Here is a 21,828-nt window from a genome sequence, read left to right as displayed (position 1 = left end):
ATAAACCGATTTTAATTGATTAATGGGATATTAGTGTAGATCCCGCGCAAATACGCGGTAAATATAGGCCTTTTAATTTTTAGTGTATTAGTTATAGATTTTAGATTTATATTTCACAAATATTTATGAAAAATAACTAATATTAAAATTAATCAAAAGAATTGAATAATTCCATGAATTGTGTTTTTTATGAAAATATTTTAACTACATCAAATTATTTTAAAAAAAAAATTCTTTTTTCGGCACGAAGTTAATAATAGGAGATACAGTTTTTATGTATAGATTATTTTAAAAGACAATGTAGGAAGGGCTCAGGTTGGGTTAAAAGACCTGGACAATATGGAACACAAGGGCAACCAAAACAGGTTTGGAAGAGAAGGGAGCCTGTGGTATCAACTGTGTCCACAACAGAGTTTCCAAATTTGCCTCAGAAGGGTGTTGTGGGAGCACAGCCTGGATTAGCTGGAGTGGTTAACAGGGTGCAGGGTAATGGTAATGGGGCTATGATAACTCCTACTAATACACCTGTGAACAATTCGCAAAGTGCTGTCCTAACACCTGCCAGGATCTTGACTAGGATCACTAGGCATGAGTCTAGGCTACCTGGGGTTAAGGATGGTGCTTTCGTTGTCAACTTTAATAAGGAGATGGCTAACACTTCCCAACTGGTTGATAAAGGAGGAGGGGGAGAGGCTTCTGCCTCTCATGGATAGAATTGGTGTGTGGAATGTCAGGGGCCTAAATAGTTTGACTAAACAAAATGATATTAAATGGTGTCTACATAATGCTAATGTGGACCTATTTGGGCTCCTTGAGACTAGGGTGAGACCTGGTTCTCTAAATAAGGTTGTGGCTAGTTTTTGTGGAGGGTGGAGTTACTGTACTAACCATCAATGCCATGATGGAGGTAGAATATGGATATTATGGAAAGTGGATAGGTTCAATGTTACTGTGCTGGAGATGACTTCTCAGTTGATTCATATAAAAGTTACAGATATTCTTACTAGTAGACAGTTCTTTGCTACCTATGTGTATGGTTTTAACAAGATTGAAGAGAGGGTTCCATTATGGAATGATCTTATCAGGTTGATCATTCTCGACCCATGGATTGTTTTAGGAGATTTCAACAATGTTCTTAGGGTGATGAAAAAATTGGTTTGCACATTAAGGATGCTTTGACAGCTCCTTTTCACCGCTATTGATAATCGTGGTCTTCGAGATTTAAAGAGTGTTGGCTCTTTTTTTTACTTGAATAACAAACGACCTAGTTCAACTAGGGTTTTCGAGGATTGACAGGGTGTTAGTGAATGATGAGTGGGTTACTAACTGGCCTGATCATTATGCTTATTTTGCTCCTGAAGGAGACTATGATCATTGCTCATGTTTTATTCAATGCAATGATGTCCAATTGAAGAAGAAGAGGCCATTCAAGTTTTATAATATGTGGACTGGGGTTTCTGAATTTAAGAATATAGTAAAGGAGGGATGGAATCATCATATACATGGTTCTCTGATGTATAGGGTGGTTAAGAAATTGAAGCTGATGAAGTCCCCTCTTAAAGCTTTGAATCATGACTTATTTTCTGATGTTGAGAAGAACACTGCTATTGCTCATGAGATCCTTTTAGACTCCCAAAAGAAGCTCCAAGTCGATGCCACTAATAAATCCTTAATGGATTAAGAGTATAATATCGAAATAGCTACCGTGATCTTTGAACAAAGCCAAAGTTGCATTCACGAGACAAAAAGCAAAGTGTATCCGGGCTCGAGAATGGTGATGATAATACTGCAATTTTTCATAAAGCTATCGACAGAGACGATTCTGAGAATAAGGTGGTACAGATTCATGATATTCATGGTGGTCACTTGTGAACGCACTTTGAGGGTATTCTCGCAAGCATTTGAGAATTACTATAAGGAACTGGCTGGGGACTCGGGAACTACTGCAGTTTTTTACCAAAATATTGTGAGAATGGGTAGATGTGTCCATGATGATGATTGGAGAGCTATTAATAGCATTCCTACTAAAGAGGAGATTAAGAGAATCATTTTTGGCATTCCTGATGATAAAAGCCCGGGGCCTGATGGTTACTCAAGTTGTTTTTTCAAAGCAGGATGGGATGTTATGGGAAATTATATTAGTGAGGCTATCATTAATTTTTTCCAGGAGGGCAAATTACTGAAGCAACTGAATAGTACAAATCTGGTACTGATTCCAAAGGTCCAGCACCCTTCTTCAGTCAAAGAATTTAGACCAATTGCGTGTTGTAATACCTTGTATAAGGTTATTTCTAAGTTACTTTGTGTGAGATTGGGACATGTTCTTCCGCTCATCAACCTGTTCAGCCGCATTTATCAAAGGCGAAGTATTATGGGTAACATTCTCATCGATCAGATTTGATTAGACTGTACAAGAGAGCTAGTGCATCTCCTAGATGTATGCTTAAGGTTGACTTGAGGAAGGCATATGATTCCATTGAGTGGAATTTTGTGCTTCAGATGTTGAGGGCTCTTAACTTTCCTCCTCATTTTATCAACTTGGTGATGCAATGTATAACTACTACCACCTATACTATTGCTCTTAATGGTAATACTTATGGCTTTTTCAAAGGTGGACGAGGGTTAAGGCAAGGTGATCCCTTGTCCCCTTTGATTTTTACCTTATGCATGGAGTACTTGAGCAGGATGCTTATGGTAGTTTGCAATGGTCCAAATTTCTCCTTTCACCCTCTTTGCAAGGGGCTTAAACTCTCCCATTTAATGTTTGCGGATGACCTGTTATTATTTTGTAAGGGGAACTTGAAGTCAGTTTGTACCTTGGTTGAGACATTTGACTGTTTTTCTCAAGCTAGTGGCCTCCATATCAACACCGATAAGACCGATATTGTGTTCAATGGTGTTCCTCCCGAGATAGAGGAAGCAATTCGAGTAGGACAGGGGTTTACCAAGGGTAAGCTACCTTTTAAATATCTTGGGGTTCACATTTCTCATAGGAAGCTTTCTAAAATTGATTGCTCCTTCTTGGTGGAAAAGATGGTTAATAGAATTAAGGGTTGGAATAAGAGGAAAATATCCTATCTTTGGTAGGCTAATTTTGGTCAAGTCCTGCTCGCCACCTTGCATAACTATTGGGCGCAAATCTTTGTACTTCCTTTAGGTGTGATGGATAGGATACAAGCATTGTGTAGGAACTTTCTGTGGGAGGGGTCTGATAAGTACTCAAAGGCACCTCTAATTTCTTGGAAGATTGTTTGTCTCCCTATTACTGAGGGTGGTCTGGGTGTCATAGACAGTAGGGTCTGGAATGTTGCAGCTGTTGGGAAGCTAGTATGGTGGATAGCTTCTAAGAAGGATCTATTGTGGATTAAATGGATAGATAAGGTCTATCTTAAGGGACGGGACTGGTTTGAGTATCACCGGTTCTAATAGTTCATGGGCCTGGAGACAAGTGTGTATGGTGAGGGATAAGTTTGCACCGGTTATAGTAATGGACAAAGTGGCGTAATAATGATGGTTATTATACCATTGAGGATGGTTATGAATGGTTGAGGCAGGATAGGTGTCCTAAAGTTCCTTGGTTCAATGTTGTTTGGAGTAGGCTAAACATTCCAAAGCATATCTTTAATGCCTGGCTCATTCAAAGATGGGCGACTTCTTACTTTGGACAAAGCTAAACAGAATGGGTATCACGGATCAGAAGACTTGTTATTTGTGTGGTTTGCAAGATGAGAATCAAGAACATTTATTCGTGTATTGCGGCTATACATGTATGTGCTATGATAGAATGCAATCTTGGCTTGGTGTGCAAGGCAATGGTTTTGTGTATGCTGAACAGATGCTGAAGATCAGACAGTGTTCTGGGTTTCTCAGGAAGGTTTTATGTTCCTTGGTAGTAGCCACGCATTATCACATTTGGCATGCTCGAAATGTCTGTCGTGTAGAGCAGCGGGTTATCCATCCTAAACTTATTGTTCAAGCTGTACAAGAAGACGGTAGATTGGCTATTATGAAATATCAGTATTATCAAGTGTCGCAATATGATAGGGAGTGGTGTCATGTGAGAGGATTAATGTAATAGTTGTATATGCTTAGTTAATCCTGTTTGTGCGGTTGATCTTAAACTGGTAGGTTTGTAATTGGTGCGTTTTCCCTTTTGGGAAGTTCTTAATATTACTTACATTTCCACCAAAAAAAAAAAGAAAATTAGTTTAATAAATGAAAATCTAATTTGTTTCCATACATAAGTTTAAGCACTTTGGAGGGAAACTTTAGAGAAGTTTTATTATCTTAGTATATAGGAGGATTTATATACTTTTAAAATTTGCACCTCATTAATATTTATCAGTTTACTCAATTGTATTTTGATATGAAACAAAAAAAATGAAATGGAAAACTAATAAAAAAATTTATTTAAGTTGTGAATTTTTTTTAGTGAATGTTTTTTGTCACGAAGCTAATAGTAAGCATGTGTCAAGTTATTCTCTACAGTAATAATTATTGCATTACTGAAAAATTTAGCAGCTTAAACTTTATAGTGTAATATAAATTTTATTTTATTTTAATGAAAAAAATCATAATTATGAATTTATTTAAAAAATTAGAGTTTATTTATAAGAATATATTCATTGAAAAGATAATAATTTAATGAAAGAAAATTTTATTTATTACCTTATTTAGCTAGATGCTTTTTGGAGGAAAAACTAAGAAAATTTTTATTCTCTTAGTAGTAGGGGGATTTTCCATACTACCCCTTATTTAAATTTAACAAATTCTCATTGAAGACGGGCACTATCCGTCACAAGCTGAACATAGATAGCACCTCTCTCATAATATGTAAGTGTCACTATCCATGGGAGGTGATAGATTGTTCTCTTACTATTCCAACGGTAGGTCACACGCCCAAAATGATCAAGAAACGAGTGAGATATGACTGTTTTACGAAAACTGGTTATTGCTGAGAACTGCGTTGCACTCAACCGAGTGGACTCGGCACTCGATCGAGTGAGTGACACTCGACCGAGTGGACTCGTCAACCAATCGAGTGGCGCTGAATCAGAACAAGGGATAAGGAAATATTATCCCCTTGTCCTCATTCATTCTATCTTCTTCCTTCTCACTCCAAATCCTCTCCCTTCTCTCTAAAACCTCCCATAAACCTCTTCCACCATGGATCCAAGCTTGCTTTAAGGAATCTCTCCCCTTGTTCTTCACCATCCACACTTATAAGTCGATTTCCACTCATCCTTGTTTAAGGCTTAACCCTAAATTCTGGGGGTTTTCACTTGGGTTAATTAGTTATTAATTAGTATATGTAATATGGGTAATTAGTGGGTAATAATAAGGGGTTTGTATTATATAATGGAATAGGATGTATTTGTGATGGTATTACATGATTTGTATAGGATTAAGGCGGTCTTGCGAGACGGAATCGTATGGGATTCGGGTAACTCATGAAGAATAATGCTAAAATGTAGGTTTATCCTACTCGGTTTCAATATTTTTATGTGCATATTTGTGTGTCTTGTATCATCATTTTTATGTATGAGTCGATTGGGATAACATGTTTGGTATTTGAGGAAGTTTTATCCAGGATATGTTGAGATTGAGTTCATGATATGAGTCATATAATTGGTGTTGTGTTGCATTTTCCATTTATGGCCATTGTTGTGTTGTGTTGGAGATCATTGGTGGTGTTACTTGGTTATTGAGGAAACGTAAGACGGTTGGGAGACCTTCTTACACTTGAGGCACCTCTTGGAGCTTCCCACTCCAAGAGGGATGTGCACATTAATGGTTTCAGTTACGGAGGGACTCGTGTGGTTGAGACACGACGTCTATATGGGATCCGGTTGGCTTCCGGATCCGGTACGTCTGGGCATGTCCTGGTACCTGTTTCTGGTTATTGGTATGTCTGGCCGTGTCCCGGTACCAGTGTGGTTGTCGGTATGTCTGGGCGTGTCCCGGTACCGTGGTGGTGGTTGTTTGATAGCATATCATTCATATCATAGTCATGTTGCATACTCACACTTTGAGTTGTGTCACACTTTATTTATTTATTGAAACTGATGTTTGTGTGTCTTTGTAATTGTCACCTATTTCCGTGGTGATCTGTGTTGATCCATATGATATTTCCGATCATATGGGGAGCAGGTTAAGTACAGGTTTTGCTTGTTGACTTGATCAGGATTTGGGTCTCGCCTTGGACTCGGAGTCGAGTAACATAGCATAGATGACATAAATGGTAGTCGACTTGTAATTTATATAGTTAAATTTATTCATTTGTTTACATTTATGTAATCACTCAACATGTTATTTGTTTAATGAAGTTTCTTAATTGTAATTCCGATTTCACTGTCTCGGGAAACCGAGACGGTAACATTTCCTAATTACCTTGGTCGGGTAAGAAGAGGGTGTTACAGTAAATGTGCATGAAATCTCAAAGACCTTGATGTTTCAACAAGGTGCCTATGCTTCCTTTCATACCCTTATCCCTAAACATTGTACCACAAGTATGCTGGACAAACTCAGTGCCATGATCAGTCTTAATAACCATGACAAAAGCCCCAAATTGAGTGTTAATCATATTCAGAAAGTCTTTAATAAGTCCATGAACCTGATACTTATTTTGCAACAACTATGTCCAAGTGCATCTTGAACAATCATCAACAATTGTCAAAAAGGATTTATCACAATTTAAACTTGCAATTTTGTATGGACCCTAAAGATCCAAATGAATAAGCTCAAAACATTTTGAAGCACAAGAAGTACTTCTATTAAAAGGTAGAGCATGATGTTTGGACAATATACATGTTTCACAAAAGGAATCCTTAGAACCAGTTACATTCAATCTTGATATATGGCCTAGCTTCTCTAAACAAGAATGACCAAATCTGTCATGGAAAAGTCTAAGACTATCCTTATTTATCATAAATTTCTCAACTTCATTGCATCCTTTATTATAGTAAAAATGACAATTTCTAGGTGAAATGTCATTCTGCACTTGCAATTAGAGCTGTCCAAATGCGGGCTGGGGCCGGACATGGGCTGGGCCGAAAGGGAGAAATATGCCCTTTAAGACTATAGCGGTTAGGCTGGGCCGAAATAACGGGCCACTTCTCCTTGCCCTTACCCGCCCAACTGTTAAATTTGGGCAGCCCACGGGCTGCCGAGCTCATCTATTTCAATTAACTTGTGACAAATTAAGTAACTAACTGAAGACAACGTGATAAAATTGTAAAGCCGATAATGAATTAAGTTCTTAGTTTTTAACATCAATACACAAAATAGAAGGACACTAACTTGACCATCAGAATATTAAGTTCCAAACTAGAATAAAAACTAAGCAAAAATCAAAGCTAACTACAACAGTGCAAGTTAAATAGAAAGAAAATGAAATAAAGCAGCATGCCAGCATGTGAGCAACTTATTGTTTGATTTTCATTGAAATTTTGGAATCTTGAGGGCTTCTACATGTTGAATTTATGGCATGCGTATAACAATTGGCAACTTAGTCGGTATATGAATGAAATGAGTACTTGTTAGGGGGTGTTTGGTTCACCCAATATAAGTATGAGGTATGAGTTTGGAATGAACCAAACCTATACCATGTGTTTGTTTGACAAAATTGAAGGTTTCATACCCATACCTCAAACCCATGAGGTATGGGTTTCTCATACCCATGGAGGGGAGTGGGTATGAGATTGATACCCATGGTATCAAATTCCAAATATTAAAAAGTGATAAAAATAATTGTAAAAAAAATTATTTTATATATTTATTTAATTAAATTTTCTCTACATGATTTAATAGTATAAAAATTATTATTAAAAATATTGTATTTTGAAGAGTTTTTAGCTTTGATTGATTTCTAACCCTATACCCTCAAAATTGAACCAAACACAAGGTATGAGGTATCAAGTTCCAACCCGATACCACCCAGGTATGATTCCCGATTCCAAACTCATACCCACGCGTGAACCAAACACCCCTTAATTAGTATGCAATGAAGAAAAATATACAGGGACATGAACTGAATCAGAATCGTGTATATAGCTGAGTAGCTGGGTTAGTTTCATCATCGTTTTCTTCGTCATTTTCATCCTCAACGGGAACATGTTCCCCACCACAACCAAAAAACGAAGAATAACTTGTAGGCAATTGAACCATTTTTGAATTGATTGTTATAAAAGTGGTAAAACAACAGTAAAAATTAATGCAAGTGAGAGAAATATTACCAGGTAAAAATCCTTTAGCTCTTATCCAATCCTGATGACAAGCAAGTGCTTCAATAGTCTGTGATGAAAGAGAACTCCTCTGACACGTCTGTCGTGTACCTGTCAAAAATAAACTAACTATATAGTTAGGGAAGTCAGGTCGATCTCCTCAGGGAGGCAAGATATCTGTAGTAGTCCGTCTATTTGGTCACAAATGGGGGGGGGGGTGTTTGAATTGTTTTCTAAACTATGAAGTTTAAAGGAAGAGAAATAAAGGCAAGAGCAGTAAAGGCAAGAAATAAGTTTAAACTATCAGATAAAGAGGGACATGTCGGGAATTCGGTTCACTACGGTAGTCCAGTGACTCAGCTGTAAATGACTCAGACGAATTAATGTAAGACGGATGTGGAAAGGTCATTTCGGTCCACTTTCTATCCTAAAATACCACTAACTTAACTTTCATTCTCGTCAGGGTAGTCTACTGTTCATAGCAGGCCTATTTAGTCCAATCTTTCGATCTAGGGTTAATTTAGCCAGATTAAAGAGATGACTCAGAAGCGTGCACTCAACTAAGTCGATAGATACAATTAAATTGCTATTGTGACAGAATCTCACAATCAATTCATCTATTTCATTTACTACATCGTCACATTCCTACCGCAGATCCCCTAATCCCAACATTAAAGGGGTTTAGCTACTCATGTCGCTAATTAAACCATCAAAACTAACAGCAGATAAATTACCAGCATTCAACATATTAAAACTGTAATTAAATTGCATAAAGAGTAAATTAGGGCAAGGAATTAATGAAGTAAAACAAATGATTAAAGCAAACAACGATTAATTATTATTAAGAGAAGGGAAAGGAATTACAATCGTGCGAATCCGGCGTAAAGAACACAAAATCCGAGCAAAGTAAATCCAAGAACAAGGTTACAGTGAAAGGGAAAAAGCAACGTAGTAAAGTTCTCTGTAAAACTGATTAAGATAAAAACTAGATAGTCCTAATGACCTAGTAAAGCGTGCTTAAATAGAAAAGTAAATAAGTTAAACGAAATAAAACACTCACGGGCTAATTTAAAGCCCATAACAGCATTAACCACTCGATCGAGTGGAATAAAACCACTCGATCGAGCAAACCTCAGCGCAATCTACTCGATCGAGTAGAATAGTTACTCGATCGAGTAACTCAACTTTCAGCAACTTTGGATCGAGTAGAAAACTACTCGATCGAGCAACTGGGGACGTAAAAACCACTCGACCGAGTGGTAAAACTACTCGATCGAGTCCTTTGTCTTCAAATCAGCTCAAGTCCATGCCCGACTGCCTCGTAATCCGTGCCTTGACGCTTCCCAATACAGTATCTCACTCTGGAAAATTCCGTCTCCTCTAAATGCATGCAAAAAGGACGAAAAAGGGTACGATTCTACTACTTTCGCGTTCATTTCTACAAAATGGACAAAACGAACCAAAGTAGCCAATTCGGGGCAAAATACTATAAAAACAGTATAAAAAATTCATAGAAATACGTGCTGAAATAGGCTAAAAAGACTATATATTATGCACGTATCAAATCTCCCCAAACCGAACCTTTACTCGTCCTCGAGTAAACTAAAATGCAACTAATGGAACGAAAATGAAAACTCAGAGCTAGCTTAACTTGTCTACTTGAACCAATTTAATGCAACAAAAACTAACAGTTATAGCTAAGCATTCAATACGCAAACGAGTTATAAGCTGTTTAGAAATATAGCCAACCTATCGACCTTGCAAGACCAACAAAGTCGGACTCTCTCGTGGTCACTCTTCTCTCATGAAGCAAAGGGTGAATGTTATATGTAAAAGAGATAAGGAAAGACAATCACTCACCTAACTGCGACCTACATAGCATGCATGCAACAAAAATGAAAGACAATTCAAGTACTAATGCACACACTCCAACCAATAATGTCCGTCACAGCCGAGGGCTTACAAATAATATGGGAATAGTGAGGTTCAGGTGAGAAAAGGCAAAACAAGTTATGGTAATGTGGAGGTAAAAGCGTCAAGCTAGTTTCTAACAGGACCATAATAAACCATCCGAAACTCAACTGACTGAAAAACTAAGTACAAGTGCCCTTCATTTGGCACACAACTCACTAAACTCAAACACAATCTCCTCAAAAATATAGAATAAGAATGGAGGAGTCAGACGGTCACAAACTTCCCTTTTTTAATACCGTCTGAATGAACTAACTGAAACAAAACAACTTCTTTTTCAAACTTTCTTTTTTTCCTTTCTTTCTCACGTTCCAGCTTTTTTTTTTCTCTTTTTTTTTTTCATTTTTTCTTTTCCACGTTTTCCTGTTTCTTTTTTTCTTTTTCAATTTTTTTTTCAATTCCTTCTTTTCTTCTTCCTCCTTCTTCTATACTTACACCAACTCCATACAAAAGAGATACGGGCCAAACTGCAGACGGAAAATCATACCACAAAAGAACATACTAAACTAGCTTGACTAGGCAGGCTTAATTTGGAATGTAGCTAATGGGTCAAAAAGGCAAGTTTTGGCTAATGTGGAGCTAAATGGGTGAAAAATATAAGAAAAGGGAAATTTGCAAGCACCTCCCTGCATGTGACACCAACCACAAACCCGAATATGTGCATTTGACAAGAAATTGAATGTCATAAATGTGCAAAAGAGATGAACATGCTATGCAAGGAGTACTACTCTCAATTCCTAATGAACTGGTCATGAATGTCACCAGTTATGGCTCTAAAACTCAGAATTTATCAAGTAGTTTGCCAATTTATCAGGTCAAGTCTAAACAGTCAGCTATATTTGAACAGAAACTCGTAGACTATGCGTATGACAAAGCTAATAACTATCAATAAAAGTGCAAGGCTCAAGTAAAATGACAAGTTATAGTGCATTATCATCACGGAAATCTACCGTTCCGACTCAACCTATATGCAAAAATAAACGTGAAATTTTGGGATTTTGAAATTTTTCTAATTTTTTTTGAATTTTTGATTTTTAATGAAATAAACAACAATGCAAATCTGAAAAATAAACGTGAATGCAAAACAAATGCAAATGCAGACTCAAAAGGATGCAATACCCTCCCCAAACCAAAACGGACAACGCCCTCGTTGTCCTCCAGCATACACCAGCAGATATATACAGGGGAATGGGAATATACAACCAATAAGAAAATAAAAACAAAAAATAAAAGGAGACAAAAAGAAAAGAGTAAGAGATATATACAAAACGCGAACTTCCCCAAACCAGCTAGAAAATTGGGGAAGTGAGTAGACCAGTAGCTACCCATCAGCGTCGTCGTCGTCGTCCACCACCGTGTACTCCGGATCCTGCTCCTCTTCTCTCCTCCTCCGCTCCTCAGCTCGAGCTCTCTCCACTGCCAACTCTGGGTCCTCGTCCTCCTCCTCCTCGGACTCCGGGTACCCCTCAGGTGGGTACCTATAGAAGGAAGGGTGTGGCCAACCCTCTGGGATCGGACGGTGTCGCCTCAAGTGGTACTCGTACAGAGGGTGCAAGGCTAAAGCGATGTCCCTCTCCATACGAGCCTGTCGCTCTGCAATCTCAAGCAACAAACTGTCACGGCGCCCTTGGTCCATGACCGCGGACGCCACAAAGGGTGGAGGTGGTACGAAAGTAGCCGGTAGGACCGGCTGAGCCTGTGTCTGGTCAGTGGGAGTGGGAGTAGTAGTAGGAGCAGGGGTCGAAATGGGAGCAGCCGTGGAAGGCTGAGCACTCCCTGAAGGTGTGGACCCCTCTCCGGTCTCAAAATGCCGATTCTTGGCGGTGGGTGCAGCGGGAGGTGGTCGGCGTGGAAGGTGAAAGTCAGGCAGTGGTGGAAGTCGGGCACCCCTAGCAACAGTAGGCAAGGGGTCTAGACGGGGGAGAGTGTCACAAGGTAAGTCTACAGTCATGAAGCCGTCTATCTTCCATGTCTGGTAGTCTGGAGTAAGCCAATGCTGAGAAAGCATGGCATCCAGACTCAGTAGCCTCTCTCCCTCGAGGTACTGCAAGTCACGAGGCCAAACGGGGAAGAAGGAACGGGCAAGAATGGTGGCTATGCCACCGCAAGCAATAGTTCCCGTCTCCTTCAGCCCCTGGCTCTGAAGGTACTGGGCAGTCAAGTAAGCTATGTTGAGGGTGAAAGGACCCTCGTAGTCAATGTTTAGGTAACCGCCCAGGATGGAGGGCTCGGTGTTTGTGATGTTGTTCGGCTCCTTTCGGCCGAAAATAGTGCTCCCCATCAATCTAAGAAAACAGCGGACAGGGGGAAGGTGGACCTGTTGGAGCTTTCGCTCCGCAATAGTGGTCTGAGCTAGGGTCCGCCAAAGCTGACGAAAGACCCTCCTAGGGGGTGCAGTCTCACCCGTAGAGGAGAGGCCAAGTCTCCTACCAAACTCCTCTAAAGTCATCGAAAAAGTCCGGTTAAACAACCGGAAGGACACTGAAGAACTAGTGGGGTCAGCATCGTGTGCCCCGGAGGAGAAGGTAAAGGAGCTGAGAAACTCGAGGCTCAGCTCCAGAAAGGTGCGGCCGCTCATAGTGATGAGTCCGGCCATCCCCGTGCCCCGTAGTAAATCACAAACCGACTCGTAAATGCCGAGTCTCACAAGTGCCGATTTCTCTAAAAATCGGGAAGGTACAAACAAGCAGCCTAGCAGGTTATAAAACTTCTTACGATGTAAAGCGTTAACAAAATGTACCTGCAGATAGTCTGGGTGAGGGTCGAGGGAAGTGTCCCCTCGAACTGTGACCGTGCCTGAAGTAGAAGGAGCAGCAGAAGTAGAAGTAGCAGCGGAAGTAGAGGTGGCTGGAGCTGGCGTAGAACGAGACTGTCTACGACCTCGGCCCCGGCCTCTGGAACTCAAAGTAGAAGCCCGTGCGGTGACGGTGTGAGGAACCGTGAGTCGCTCTAAAGGCGATTCTGTTCAGAAAGCGAGTCCACCACGGTGTGAAAACAAATGGGCCGGAGTAGGAGTAGTGGCTGCTGTGGCCACCACTGACGAAGAAAGACTAGCAGTGGTGGTGGCCGTAGAGGAAGTGGCAGCCGAAACTAAGCTAGCAGCAGAGCTAGCTGGAGTGAAAACCGTACCTGCAACTGAAACCAAGAACACTGGGGCTGCGGTACTAACTAAAGTAGAGACGGTGGCAGCAGCAGAGGCCACTGTCTCACTCAAGGATGGGCTAGAAGTGGTGCTAGTAGAAGGTAGTGAGCTAGACTCCATCCTGTAAACATAGGGCAGGGGGTATGATAAGAAAACAGCGGCTAACAGTGGCTAAAACAACACGAAAAACCAGCAGAGTAACAGCATGTGAATCCCCAAACAGTCAAAAATTCGACTTCAGTCCTTAAAATTCCCAATATCCCTCAAAAATTTCGAATTACAGCATGTAAATAGCGATAAGACGGAATAGCAAGCAACAACAGCGACAACTAAGCATAATGAAGTTAACTAGGCTAATTACAGCAACAAGAACCATAATGACAATAGAAAATTTCGACTGTCCTGAACTCATATCGCAAAAATCGTGTAAAATTCGAATTTAAACAAGCAACAACAGTGAGGAATGGGGATTGATCATCAAGTAAGACAAGTAAGGGCAACAAAGACGATTAAAGTCGAAAAATTCGACAAATCCAACAATTTCGAAACCCTAATTCATTTTACCTCATAAAAATGCAAAAGTAGTTAAATTAAAATGCAATGAAGGTAGAGGAATAACTTACTTGACGAGAACAACCTACAAATTTCAATTAATCTTCAAAGAACAAGCAAGAAAAGGCGATTTTTCGATCTAAAAACCGCAAACCCTAACCCGCTATAAAACCGTGTAAAGGAGCACGAATCAAGGGGGAAATAAGGGGTTTTGAAGGATTAAGTAGAAAGAAACAATTTGTAGGAGACGGATTTGGTATTTAGAGCAAGAAAATGGGGATTTGGGGGATTTTTTTCGCAATTAAAGGGGAAGAGGAACGAAAATTAGGGGAAAAATGAAATTAGAAACAAATAAAAGAGTTTAAGGAAGAAAACTCCTTGTGTCCTTCCCCATTTATTCGATCGAGTGGTTTTAAACTACTCGATCGAGCACTTTGATGGCCCATTCACTCGATCGAGTAGAATTCTACTCGGTCGAGAAGTCCCTATTTATGCTTAACTCGATCGACTGGAAAGAAGCACTTGATCGACCATTTTTTCACTCGATCGAGTACAAAAAGTACTCGATCGAGCTCTTTTCTCGCGTAAGCTCTTTAATTTCGTCATTCTTCCTTTGAAATGCGTAAAAATTCCCCAAACCTGCATAAAAACACGTGCAAAAATTTCCCAAAATACCAAATACGCATAAGAACAGTCTATTGTCTTAAATCTACGCTAAAAACTGTCTAAAAACTAATTGTCCTAATTAAAAGCAATAAAAGAAATTCAACGGAAAATTTAAAAATTATTTTTACAAGGTGTTACACGGGGCATTTCCCCGCTCAATTCCCAATGCAATTCAGTTGCCCCAGAGAGGGCTCCTGACTGGAGGACGTCATCTCAGCAACATTGATTGTCCTCTTCAACTTCCATGAGCTCGAATTTGAATCGTTTAAAACAATAGGAGGGGAATAGGTCACATCCACATAAGCACGAACTTTCCTCATCCTTGCTCCTCTATCACCGTCTTTAGCATCCTCACTTCCAATTTGATGGACAGCAATTGCACAATGTCCCTTGACAGCTCCTTCATTGCTTTCATCTGTACCCGCAGCAAGGAAAACAGACGAACTTTCCTCCTTTTTGCTCTCAATCTGAGGCGGAGGGGTAACAATAGCAGCACAATACTCCAAATTTTCATCTGGAGTGTCAATAATAGGATCAATAGAAGAGAGGGCATTGCAAGGCTGAGCTTGCATGGGAGCCCTCCTGGAGCTTAGACGATGAAAATCGGCTCCTCATTCCCTACCCGAAAGGTCAAAGTCTTACCCCCGACGTCTATTACTGCACGGGCAGTAGACAAAAATGGTCTCCCTAAAATAATAGGGGTATGTGCATCTTCGGGGATGTCTAAGACAACGAAATCAACGGGAATAAAGAACCTCCCGATCTGAACAGGTATGTCTTCTATTACACCTAGTGGCCGTGATATACTACGGTCAGCCATCTGAACAGTCATGTTGGTGCCACTCAGCTTTGTCAAACCAAATCTCTTAGCCAGAGACAACGGTAAGACACTCACGCTAGCGCCTAGATCGCATAGCGCGTTATCAATCAAATGGGTACCGATATGACACAGAATTGAAAAACTACCCGGATCTGACTGTTTGGGAGGTAACTTATTTTGAAATAGGGCTGACCCCACCTCAGTTAAAGCTACTGTCTCATTTCACTAATATTCCTCTTACGCGATAAAATTTCTTTCATAAACTTAAGATAAGAGGGTACCTTTGTCAGCAACTCGGTGAACGACACAGTGACTTCTAAGCTTCTCAGGAGTTCCACAAATTTGCCGAATTGTTGATTAGCTTTAGTATTCTGCAGCCGCCTCGGGAAGGGAACCGTGATGGGTATCTCAAGTCCCTTGTTTCTCTCTTCCAATGTATCACCCGGAGCAAGCTCTGTATCCTTTGGATGCTTCTTACCTCTCGAACGAGGTCTTTCTGGTGATTTCTCGCTTAATCGAGCACTAGCAAGCTCTCGACTAAGCTTCCCGTCATCTAAACTACTCGATCGACCAAATTGCCCATTCGATCGAGTGGTTTCTTCAATAATATCACTCGATCGAGTGGAATTTTCACTCGATCGAATAGTCTGCCTTTCCTGTTCACTCGATCAAGTGGAATTTTCACTCGATCGACCACTTTCATCACCAAATCTACTCGATCGACCACCACAAACCAGTCGATCGAGCACTTTCTTAGCCGTCAGCTTATTTTCTTTGCCAGAACACTGTTCCCCATCAGTTATAGCCTTCCTCGGGTCTGATTTTTGCATTTCCGGTCCCTCATATGAACGACCGCTTCTCAGATTGATGAAATTTACCGTCTCATGTGGATTTTCTCATTTTGAGTCGGTAATTGACCCTGCTTTCTTGAGGATTGATTCGTGGCTAGTTGGGCAACTTGAGTTTCAAGTGCCTTAATGGACGCATCTTTCTGTTGATCACTCAGCTGCCACTGCTTTGTAAAGGACTGAAACATAGACTTTAGCTCACCAATTTCACTCACCCCACTGGAAGATGATGCACCGTGATTAGGAGGAGTGAAGGAAAGAGGCTTTTGAAAGCCTTGTTGATTCTTATGCGGAGGAACATACGGCTGCTGATGGTGCAGAGGAGGAGTAGGATTGAGCACATTTTGGCTAGTCCACCTCAGATTAGGATGGACTGCCCCTTGATTGTTGTAATAGGAACCCCCTCCTTGCCTATATTGTTGAAAGGCAAGGACTTGTTCCTTCTCCACAAGAGAACCAACAACAGTGTGGCCATCATTACTCCCACATCTCTCACATGAAATGATCTCTCCTCTAGTAAGAACATGGACTGTCTGAGGCTCCCCAGCAGCTTGTAACTCCAACTTGTCAAATCTAGCATTCATGGCTTCTAGCTGAGCCACAACCTGCTTATCGAATGCATGAACTGTTCTAATACTATCTCTCGGATTTCCATACTCAGCACTATGATTCGCCATCTCTTCAATAAGGGACCACCCCTTATCATCATCTGTATTCTCCTGGAATCTCCCACTAGATGACGCATCAAGTATGACTCTGTGGTCATCATACATCCCATTGTAGAACTGATTAGCTATAAACCATGGGTCAAAACCGTGGTGAGGAATAGACCTCACCAATTTCTTGAATCGGGACCATGCCTCATATAAAGTCTCATCGGGAGCCTGCCTGAAACTGGTAATCTTGGCCCTCAGCAGATTGGTGCGCTGTGGAGGGAAATATCTCTTGTAAAAGGCAAGAGCAAGAGACTCCCAATCTGTAACTCTTGCAGCTGTGCGGTCCAAGTCAGTCAGCCACTCCCTGGCCGAGTCAGTCAAAGAGAAAGGAAATAGAACCTCCTTAATCTTGTCTTGAGTTACCCCCTTAGTGGCAGGGATAGTAGAACAGTAATCTGTAAAGATCTCCATGTGCTTCCTCGGATCTTCACCTGCCACACCTCTATAAAGATTTCTCTCCACCAGATTGATGTAAGAAGGACGGATGTCGAAAGTGTTCCCATCCTCAGTCTGGAGATTGAAACCTTTTGGGATCAAGGTTGCTTTAGGTACCAAATGACTAGAAAGCTTTGGCATCCTTATTGTAGAAATCGGACTGTCTTCTTCGAAAAGAGAGTGATGTAGCTCTGGCTTGAAAGTACTCAAGTCTTCCTTTCGTGATTTTCTCTGCAGACGGAGTCTATGCCTGAATAATCTCTCTCAGTTCAATCAAATTTGAAACTAAATCAAACCCGTCCGTCGACACCGGCATAAACAACACCGAAAGAAAATGAATAAGAACTGCCTCAAGGAATGAAAATTCCCTGAGACGGATAAAATAAACGAAACAAAAACAGATAGGGCAATTGCCTCCCCGGCAACGGCGCCAAAATTTGACACGTCTGTCGTGTACTTGTCAAAAATAAACTAACTAAACTAACTATATAGCGAGGGAAGTCAGGTCGATCTCCTCATGGAGGCAAGATATCTGTAGTAGTCCGTCTATTTGGTCACAAATGGGGGGGGGGGGGGGGGTTGTTTGAATTATTTTCTAAACTACGAAGTTTAAAGGAAGAGAAATGAAGGCAAGAGCAGTAAAGGCAAGAAATAAGTTTAAACTATCAGATAAAGAGGGACATGTCAGGAATTCGGTTCACTATGGTAGTCCAGTGACTCTGCTGTAAATGACTCAGACGAATTAATGTAAGACGGATGTGGAAAGGTCCTTTCGGTCCACTTTCTATCCTAAAATACCACTAACTTAACTTTCATTCTCGTCAGGGTAGTCTACTGTTCATAGCAGGCCTATTTAGTCCAATCTTTCGATCTAGGGTTAATTTTAGCCAGATTAAAGAGATGACTCAGAAGCGTGCACTTAACTAAGTCGATAGATACAATTAAATTGCTATTGTGACAGAATCTCACAATCAATTCATCTATTTCATTTACTACATCGTCACATTCCTACCGCAGATCCCCTAATCCCAACATGAAAGGGGTTTAGCTACTCATGTCCTAATTAAACCATCAAAACTAACAGCAGATAAATTACCAGCATTCAACATATTAAAACTGTAATTAAATTGCATAAAGAGTAAATTAGGGCAAGGAATTAATGAAGTAAAACAAATGATTAAAGCAAACAACGATTAATTATTATTAAGAGAAGGGAAAGGAATTACAATCGTGCGAATCCGGCATAAAGAACACAAAATCCGAGCAAAGTAAATCCAAGAACAAGGTTACAGTGAAAGGGAAAAAGCAACGTAGTAAAGTTCTCTGTAAAATTGATTAAGATAAAAACTAGATAGTCCTAATGACCTAGTAAAGCGTGCTTAAATTGAAAAGTAAATAAGTTTAACGAAATAAAACACTCACGGGCTAATTTAAAGCCCATAACAGCATTAACCACTCGATCGAGTGGAATAAAACCACTCGATCGAGCAAACCTCAGCGCAATCTACTCGATCGAGTAGAATAGTTACTCGATCGAGTAACTCAACTTTCAGCAACTTTGGATCGAGTAGAAAACTACTCGATCGAGCAACTGGGGACGTAAAAACCACTCGATCGAATGGTAAAACTACTCGATCGAGTCCTTTGTCTTCAAATCAGCTCAAGTCCATGCCCGACTGCCTTGTAATCCGTGCCTTGACGCTTCCCAATACAGTATCTCACTCTGGAAAATCCCGTCTCCTCTAAATGCATGCAAAAAGGACGAAAAAGGGTACGATTCTACTACTTTCGCGTTCATTTCTACAAAATGGACAAAACGAACCAAAGTAGCCAATTCGGGGCAAAATACTATAAAAACAGTATAAAAAATGCATAGAAATACGTGCTGAAATAGGCTAAAAAGACTATATATTATGCACGTATCATCCTCCATGAATTGATCAGTTTCTTACCCATGTCGAAGGCTGATTCCAAAGGAACCGTAGAGACCGAAACCGTTAAGATATCACGAGCTAAGTATGAGAGACAAGGAAATCGTTCGGACTATTTTTTCCAGTATGATAGAACATTCAAATCTTCATTTACATCCAAATTTTTTCCTCAAGATAAAGCTCAAGATATGACTTATCAGCATCCACCTTTCACTTTTTTACTTAAAAAAGCAGCAAAGTCTCTCTCGTCCTTTATTCCACTATTAACCCCGAGAACAGTATCATATTTAGAAGAACTCCTAACCGGACGAGAAGATTCCCCAATAGCATCCTTGTACTCATCATATAGCTCAAAAATGGTGTTTTTTATTGTCTCAATCATTTCTTTTGCATAAAACTCTCCATACAACTTCTCATAACAATATTCAACCCTTTCTAATTTAAAACGAGGATCCAAAACCGCAGCACATGAAAGAACCAGATTGTACTCAGACCAATACTTATTGAACTTTTCGTGCATATCACTAACCATGGTAGACAAGAAACTTGGAGGACCATTATAAACATCGTTCAACTTTTTATGTATCTTCCACACTCCATGAAAATAAACATTTACAATAAGAGTATTTGACCCAGAAAATGAATTAGTCACATTATAAAATACCTTCAAAAATTTGTGTAACTCATTCACTTTCTTCCACTCTTCGGAAGAAATATTAAACACTTTGATATCCTTATCTTTAATCACAAAGTTATCCAATACATCTCTATACTAAAGGTAACGATCAAGCATTAAGTAAGTAGAATTCCATCGAATACAAGTATCTCCTCGCAACTTTTTAGTAGTGCTCAGGCCAAAAGTTGAATGTGCAACCTCATAAAACTTTTTCCTTTTAGGGATTGAATAATTCAAATGCTTAACCACACTTCTAATCTTGGCAACTACACTATCAATCAAGTTCAAACCAACTTGGACAACCAAGTTAATAATATGAGCAAAACATCGCATATGAAAAAAATCTCCATTACACAACAACACATTCTTCCTCATAAAATGTGCTCTAAGAGAATTAATCATGGAATCATTATAACTTGCATTATCAACAGTAAAACTAAACACCTTATGAGCAATTTTCCATTAACCCACACACAACGTAATCTCATCAGCAAGAGAAATGCCATCAAATGAGGGGGTTACATTATTATTCTTTTCTGTAATTTCCAATCGTTGTCAACCCAATGAGTAGTGATACACATATATTCATCATGCGTATGATCACTTCTCCAATTATCAGTAGTGAAACATATACGACCAGGGGCCTTTTGCAAGTCATCTTCAATTACTCTCCTCTCTTCATTATAGTATCTCATTGCATCTCTTTTTAGTGTCTGTCTACTCACATTTGTATATTCAGGGCACATTACAGACATTGATACTGTCGTTTCGTACCAAAAATAAATACCTAAGTTACTACTAACAGAAGTCAGCGGTAAGTAGGGTCGATCTCCACAGGGAGGCGGTGTACTATCTATTTGTCTATTTATCTGTCTAAATGTCACAATTGGGGGTTTTGATTGATTTAACTAAACTAGAGATTAAAGCAAGGGAAATAAAAAAGATAAATTAACAGAAGAAAAGGGAGTATGCTAGGAGTCGGTCCACCGCGGCAGCTATCAAGACTTATGGCATCAGGAATACTAAGGCGATTAGACTATTGATAAGAAGAGCTATGGTCGTCACCTTTCGGTCCTTAAACCGCCCTAGAGCGTAAACAGCTTAACTTTCGCCCTCACTGCAATACCCTATTGTAATTAAGCAAGCCTTCCCTTCCAATCTTTCGATCTAGGTCGGGGTTAACTAGATTTATGGTCTCCTGCATGCATTCATTCGACCGGATAACAATTAAATTGCCTAATACAATTCCTATCGCAAGACTAATCTATATAAGTCAGTTAAAACATTGCTACCACGACTTCCCTAATCCTAACATACTAAGGGGATTTAGCTAGACATGAAATTAATAAGAACAATAAATAAAGAGGGAGAGGGAATAATAAACATTAAATAAAAAGAGAGAAAAGAGGGAAGAAATTACGATATAAATGATCCTAAAATGAAAGAACAAAAGTAACAGGGGAAAGTGACAAGAAAAAGTAACGTATATTGATCCCCCCGATCCTAACTAATGACATCCTAACTCCTATTTATAAGAAAATAGGAATAGGATTAAACCTAATGACGGAATTAGAGCTTAAAAGCCCACCAGTAGCAAAAAGTCCACTCGATCGAGTAACTAAATCACTCGATCGAGCAAAGGCATAAAAGGAACTGGTCGATCGAAAGGACAAATAGTCGATCGAGTACTTATTCATCCTAAACCACTCGATCGAGAAGAAGTGTCTCTCGATCGAGCAAATGGGCTCTCGATCGAATAGAAATAGTTCTCGATCGAGCACTTCTCAATATGTAATTCCTGCTTCGCGCACTGAACTTCAAACGGCTGCCATTTCTTCGTTACTTGGTC

The 21,828-nt window shown here is 39.9% G+C and overlaps 1 protein-coding gene across 1 annotated transcript; it reads right to left on the bottom strand.

Moving 5' to 3' along the window:
• Nucleotides 1-19,499: 19,499 nt before the first annotated feature.
• On the bottom strand, nt 19,500-20,734 carry LOC141629032 (zinc finger BED domain-containing protein RICESLEEPER 2-like). Its single transcript, XM_074442107.1, has 3 exons — nt 20,540-20,734; nt 20,178-20,423; nt 19,500-20,075 (listed from the first exon to the last, which is right to left on the bottom strand). Exons 1-3 carry the CDS (start codon nt 20,732-20,734, stop codon nt 19,500-19,502), a joined length of 1,017 nt encoding a protein of 338 aa, XP_074298208.1.
• Nucleotides 20,735-21,828: the final 1,094 nt, after the last annotated feature.

Source organism: Silene latifolia, chromosome Y (assembly GCF_048544455.1).
Source record: "Silene latifolia isolate original U9 population chromosome Y, ASM4854445v1, whole genome shotgun sequence".
NCBI classification, from domain to species: Eukaryota; Viridiplantae; Streptophyta; class Magnoliopsida; order Caryophyllales; family Caryophyllaceae; genus Silene; species Silene latifolia.
The sequence above is the reverse complement of the archived record's forward strand: the minus strand, read 5'-3'. Positions and strand labels throughout refer to the sequence as shown.